General features: G+C 47.5%; 1 protein-coding gene across 1 annotated transcript; it reads left to right on the forward strand.

Annotated features, from left to right (window-relative positions):
* The first annotated feature begins 515 nt into the window (after positions 1 to 515).
* On the forward strand, positions 516 to 6,863 carry LOC140934462 (uncharacterized). The gene has a single exon (XM_073384083.1). It carries the CDS (start codon positions 516 to 518, stop codon positions 6,861 to 6,863), a length of 6,348 nt encoding a protein of 2,115 aa, XP_073240184.1.
* Positions 6,864 to 7,164: the final 301 nt, after the last annotated feature.

Raw genomic sequence — 7,164 nt, forward strand, 5'->3', positions numbered from 1 at the left:
TGAAAGACAAGCAGTATGTTAGAAATACCTCAGGACTCACGGCAGAACTATTTGTGAAGGTTTCATGACCCCTAAACAAGTCGTATGCAGAAGGACATTATATCCAAAATAAAGAAAAAAAATTGAGGGTGAGGGTGCTATTTGCAACTTCAGCACTTGGCATGGGGGTTGATGCTCCTTAAGTAATCAATACCATCCACATAACACCACCGAGTAGCCCCAAGGCCTACATTTGATTGGTTGTTCATACTACTTGACACTTATGTAGATAAGATTGTAGCTGTATATGTTCTGTCACGCATTCCCCTTCTCATGTCACGTTTTCCTTGTTATGTAACATAGGTTAGACGTGCTTCGTCATAGGATCACGTGAGAGCTAGCTTGCTTTGATTTCTTGCATTTTGTCACATTGTGTTCGCCGGTGAAAACGCTTTCTCGTTTCACTGTGAATTTTTGCTTTCATTAAAACCGGTTACACTTCTGAAGGACCTACGTCTCATGATTTTCTCCGGAAAATGGATCAAGGTTTGAGGGATCAGAATAGTGAAACGAGAGATTTATCGCCAGCCGATCACACCGAGCCAGACAACCTCGTGGATTTAACGCTCAAGCAACCAAGCGAAACTCAAAAACACGGTTCATCCAGCCAGTTGGAAGAGGCTCCTTCAAATTCGCCCGTTACAAAGGTATCCAAGCATGGGAGCTCAAAGGAAGGCCCCGAGAAAGTGGAAATGGGTTTGTTTTCGCTCGAAAACACAGTCGTCGAAGATAACGCCAAGCATTCAGAATCCACGCGAGCAAAACGACTCTCGAAGCCCACCGCGAAGTTGATCGAAAACAGACTGCAGTCTGACTCACTGAAACTTGAAAAAATATGGGAAAGAACTAGTCAAGCGATTTCCAAGCTCAAAGAAACTCCAGATTCTGTGGAAGCCTTACGTAAGGCCGTAGGAGACTTGCGTTCGTCGTTCAGTGATTATGAACTTGCATGGATTTCATTCATGGATTTTACAGTGCATGCTAGCTTCCCCGAACATCAGGAAGAGAGACAAACAATCGAAGCAATGATGAGAACTCGGAAGGAACTCGTCCAGGCAGCGATTAACGAAGGGTTGGACTGGAAAAATGACCTCTTACTGGAATTAGGATCCTTTCGATCTGGGTCACGTGCTTCCAAGTCGTCCGTTTCCTCGAACGCACTACGGGCCCATGCAAAAGACGAGGCAGCCGTGGCATTAAAAAAGGCTGAAATGCAAAGGAAAATTTCCGAATTTCAAACCAAGTCCGCGCTGGCGTTAGAACAAGAAGAAAGGAAGAGACGAGAAGATGAGTTGGCATTTGCTAGGAGAAAACGCGAGGAAGAAGCACGCTTGGAGTCCCTACACGCAGAACAGGAAACAGCTGTTGCCGTCGCCCACGCAAAAGCTATTGACGAGGAACTTGGATTGAACCTTGATTTTCAGACAATAGATTTACCAATCGAAGATTCCGATAAGCGTGTTCAGCAATTCATTGACAGTCAATTTGAAGGTTTAAAACCGTATGAAGATCATCATGACCGTAATCGTGAAGCAAAGAACCTCTCCGCCCGCGGCTTCCCAGTCAAGGAAGAGAAGCCCTGCTTTGCGAAAGAGCTCAATCCGGGAGCACCGCCCTTCAATCCTAACCCTACTGACCGCATGGAAGGTTTCGTTCAGTTTCTCTCCAGAAGGGAGCTCATTGCTAACAAAATAGAGAAATTTGACAGCTCCCCTGAAAACTTCAATACTTGGAAAGCAGCCTTCAAGAACATGATAAGAGAGGTAAACATTTCGCCAAGCGAAGAGCTTGCCCTCATGGCGGAGCATGCTACTGGTGACTCTAAGAGACTCATTCAGCGTTTACGAAATGCATATATAGAGAACCCGACCGAGGGAGTTAAAGAATGTTGGAGGAAGTTAGGAGAACGTTTTGGCTCCACAGCTGTCGTCACCCAAGTACACCTGGACAAGCTAACTGCATTCCCATCACTGAATGCCAAAGACAACAAAGGTCTGCAAGAACTAGGGGATCTCCTCTTGGAATTGCAATGTGCGAAAGAAGATGGCGGACTTACCGGCCTCAAAATTCTTGACGAGCCAGCCTTTCTGAAACCACTCCTTGTCAAGCTACCTGAAGATCTCCAGGCAAGATGGCAAAGACATGCGTATCGCTACAAACGTCAGCATGAAGTGGAATATCCTCCATTCATTGAGTTTGCATCATTTATCGAAGAAATTGCACGGGAACGCAACGACCCCTACCTTATGATTGAGGACCCTGGCAAGAAGAGCTCACACTCAGCTAAGCCTACTGTTAAGTCTAACACGATCTCCCCGTCGGGACAAGGCCTATCGGCTTACAAAACTGAGGTTTCAGGTCCTCCACACCTTCACTTTTCTGCACGGGATCCAGACAAATGGTGTGTCGTCCACAAACTATCTCACCCCATTGGCAAGTGCCGTGCCTTCAGAGCCATGTCCCTCACTGAAAGGAAGGACTTACTTAGCCAGTACCGAATATGTTTTCGCTGTCTTGCTTCAACTAGCCACCAAGCCAAAGACTGTACAGCAGTAATCAAATGTGCCGAATGCCAAAGTGATAAACATGTTGCAGCATTACACATTGACCCTCCAAGTGAACAAGAAACACAAACCAGAGAGCCCGAAGACGCCCTTCAGCAAGGCGGGGAGCCAGCTAAGGTCACAGCCAACTGTACAGAACTGTGTGGAAATGCAGTTGGGGGAAAATCCTGTTCAAAGATCTGCCCAGCCTACGTTTACAAAAATGGGCATCCTAAAGACAAGGTCAAGGTGTACGTGGTCATTGACGATCAGAGTAACTGTTCCCTAGCCAAGCCTAAGCTCTTTGACTTGATGAAATTGGAAGGAGCAACTACATCGTACATGCTGAGAACGTGCTCAGGGACAAGCCAAGTTACAGGGAGACGTGCACGCAACCTCATCATTGAGTCTTTAGACAATGCGTACTCTTATGCACTTCCAGTCCTTACTGAATGTGATGCAATCCCGGATAGCAGAGAGGAAATTCCTAGTCCTTCGGTCGCTAGAGCATTCCCCCACCTCGACCCCATCGCAGACAAGATCCCAGAGCTAGATCCAAAGGCTGATATTCTTCTGCTTATTGGAAGAGATGCACCGCCCCTTCACAAAATCCGCGAGTCCCGAAACGGGCCCAGAGATGCACCTTGGGCTCAACGCCTTGACCTAGGATGGGTAGTCTTAGGAAATGCATGCTTAGATGGTCCCCACAAGCCAAGTGAGGCTTCATGTTTCAGAACACAAGTTCTTGATAATGGTAGACCCTCTCTTCTACTACCCTGCAGTAACCGCTTCTACGTCAAACACCATCTGACTGCAGAACCCATAGACGACCTGAAGGAGGAAAACTTTAAAAGGAGGTCTGAAGATGGACTGGGAGAAGATGTGTTCGTACGAACTAAGGACGACAACAAACTAGGAACGTCGGTGGAAGATAGGAAGTTCGTCCAGATCATGAAACACTCGCTGACAAAGAGCGAATCAGGTAACTGGGAGGCGCCCTTACCTCTCCGCGATGGGATTGAAAAGCTCCCAAATAACCGAGAAGAAGCCCTAAAACGTTTGAAGTCTACACGACGCTCTCTAGACAAGAAACCTCTGATGAAACAGCATTATTTCGATTTCATGCAGAAACTATTTGACAATGGACATGCTGAACCTGCACCGAAAATACAGTCAGACCCACCTACTCTTCACTGGTACTTACCCCACTTTGGTGTCTACCATCCCCAAAAACCACAAAAAATACGTGTGGTTTTTGACTCCGCAGCTGAGACCGCAGGAATCTCTCTAAACAAAATTTTGCTATCAGGACCAGATCTGACAAACAACTTACTTGGCATCTTGATACGTTTCCGCCAACAGCCCGTGGCCTTCATGGCAGACATTGAGCAGATGTTCCACTCATTCCTAGTTAGAGAGGATCATAGGGACCTATTACGATTCTTCTGGTACAAAGACAATGACCCTAATGGAGAGCTTATTGAATATCGAATGAAGGTTCATGTCTTTGGAAACACGTCGTCTCCAGCAGTAGCCACTTACTGCCTCAGGAAAACCGCTGAAGTCGGGGAGCAGGAATTTGGCTCTGATGCTAAGAACTTTGTTGATAACAACTTTTATGTGGATGACGGACTTAAATCTGTTGCGGAACCTACTGAAGCCGTAGACCTATTGCGTAGAACACAAGCCATGTTAGCCACAGCTAATCTGCATCTACACAAGATAGCATCCAACCTTCCAGAGGTAACTCAAGCCTTTCCAATTGAAGATCGAGTTGCCGACCTTCGGGATCTGGACCTCTCAAAGGATACAATTCCAGCGCAGCGGTCTTTGGGTGTATTGTGGGACATATCGGCCGATTCATTCACTTTCAAAGCCAATGTAGGAGCGAAACCGTTCACAAGACGAGGCGTATTGTCTGTCGTTAACAGCCTGTATGACCCTCTAGGACTTGCTACTCCAGTTGCTTTCAAAGGCAAGCTCCTTCTAAGAGCAATGATAGCAAAGCCTGAGCCAGAGAATTGGGACGAACCATTGCCAGAGGAGCAGAGACCAGCATGGGAAGCATGGTGCCAAGCCCTCCAAGCCTTAACTCTCCTGAGAGTGCCGCGTTGCTACACAACTACCTCACTCAAAGCTGTTAGTCGACGGGAGTTGCACACCTTCTGTGACGCATCCAAGGAGGCCATTGGCGCTGTCTCATACCTCAGGACCATTCAGTGTGATGGGAACATGCAAGTCTCCTTTGTCCTTGGTAAAGCGAAGTTAGCTCCGTCCCACGCTACCACCGTTCCCCGTCTGGAACTTTGCGCTGCTGTATTGGGAGTTGAAATGACAGAGCTCATCATTGAAGAATTGGACCTTGATCTTCAGGCTGTTGCATTCTACTCGGATAGTAGAGTCGTCCTAGGTTACATCAGCAACGAAAGTCGTCGATTCTACGTTTATGTCAGCAACCGAGTGGAGAAAATCAGGAAATCCTCATCTCCAGAACAGTGGTTTTACGTGCCAACCCAGAAGAATCCTGCTGACCCAGCCACGCGATCAGTTCAGGCACAGAACCTCAAAGACAGCATTTGGCACAGCGGCCCTCAGTTCCTTTACCACCATGGTTCATCTGTAAATGAAACGATCAGCAGCGATGCCGCGCTACCCACAGAGGACGATCCTGAAGTCCGCCCTCTTGTGAAGTCTCTGGCTACACGGGTTCTGCAAAACAAATCCCTAGGAACCAGCCGTTTTTCCAGGTTCTCACGGTGGGAGGCCCTTATGAAGGCACTTGCACGACTGATCTCGCTTGTCCAGTTGCACCAACAAAAGACATCTGAAGAGCCTGGTGCACACAAGAGTCAGAAGACAGCCCTTGTCCACAACCTTAGCAAAGCAAAGTCCCTGATTATCCAAAATGTCCAGTATGAAGCCTTCAAAGAGGAAATACACTGCCTCAGAAGTTCTGAAAGACTGCCAAAATCAAGTCCGCTCCTCAAACTGAGCCCAGTGATCGACAAGGAAGGATTCGTTAGAGTTGGTGGCCGATTAGAGCAAGCAGGTCTTAGTTATGAAGAACGCCATCCCTTGATTCTCCCAAGTTCGCATCACGTGACCACTCTTCTAGTTACCTACTGTCATGGGAGAGTGCAACATCAAGGACGGCATTTCACTCTCGGCCTGATCAGAAGCAGCGGATTCTGGATTATCGGAGGCAAGCGAATTGTTAACAGCATTATCAACAGTTGCATAAAGTGTAAGAAGCTGAGGGGTCGACAGCAAATCCAGAAAATGGCCGATTTACCCGTCGAACGCCTTACCCCTGCCCCGCCTTTCAGTTACGTTGGCCTTGACGTTTTTGGACCCTGGACAGTAAGTGCTCGTCGCACAAGGGGAGGACTGGCAAACAGCAAGCGTTGGGCCGTACTTTGCACATGCTTGACAATTAGAGCCATTCACATAGAACTATTAGAGTCAATGGACACCTCCAGTTCCATCAATGCACTGCGTAGATTCCTTGCCTTACGGGGTCCAGTTGTGCAACTTCGCTCTGATTGCGGTACTAATTTCGTTGGTGCACACAACGAACTCCAGTCCTGCCTTAAAGAGATGGATGAAGGTGCCGTCCAGTCGTACTTGGCCGCTGCGGGTTGCGATTGGATCTTTAACCCCCCTCACGCCTCTCATGCAGGGGGCGTTTGGGAACGAATGATAGGGGTGACCCGAAGAATCCTGGATTCCATTTTTGCCGACCTTGGACCCAGGCATCTTACTCATGAGGTTCTCTCAACGCTGATGGCTGAAGTTACAGCAATAGTGAATGCCAGACCCCTAATACCAGTTCCGTCAGATCCAGACATGCCAGAGATTCTCACACCTGCCACCCTACTCACACAAAAGTCTGAAAGCCTGAAGGCGATGCCAGGAAATTTCACTCAACAAGAACTATACAGTAAGCAGTGGAGACAAGTCCAGCATCTGGCAAATATTTTCTGGGCCCGATGGCGCAGGGAGTTTCTGCCAATGCTCCAGCCGAGAAGAAAGTGGCAGCAAGAAGCAAAGAACCAGCAGGAAGGAGACCTGGTCCTCCTCTGCTCTAAGGATCTCCCAAGAAATTGCTGGCCCCTTGCTCGGATAACCCGAGCCCATGTCAGTGCAGATGGCAAAGTGCGTAAGGTAGAGCTAGTGACAGCCAAAGATGGATCCGTTAAGACCTACACAAGACCAGTAAATGAAGTTATTCTGCTCAGAAGTGAGAGTGATTTCAAGAAGATGGAAACCTCAGTTGGATGAACTGTCTCAGCTAAGTGCTGGAGATTATACTTATAACGTTGTTACAAGCTTATAACTTTGTTTTTAGAAAAGTTACTGTTCGTTTTCTTCTATAGTGGCATTTTTGAAATACCAGACGGGGAGTGTTCTGTCACGCGTTTCCCTTCTCATGTCACGTTTTCCTTGTTATGTAACATAGGTTAGACGTGCTTCGTCATAGGATCACGTGACAGCTAGCTTGTTTTGATTTCTTGCATTTTGTCACATTGTGCTCACCGGTGAAAACGCTTTCTCGTTTCACCGTGAATTTTTGCTTTCATTA

This window comes from Porites lutea, chromosome 4 (assembly GCF_958299795.1).
Source record: "Porites lutea chromosome 4, jaPorLute2.1, whole genome shotgun sequence".
Lineage (NCBI taxonomy): Eukaryota > Metazoa > Cnidaria > Anthozoa > Scleractinia > Poritidae > Porites > Porites lutea.

Excerpts from the sequence above, each read along its gene's own strand:
- LOC140934462 (XM_073384083.1), top strand. The coding sequence starts at position 516 with ATGGATCAAGGTTTGAGGGATCAGAATAGTGAAACGAGAGATTTATCG.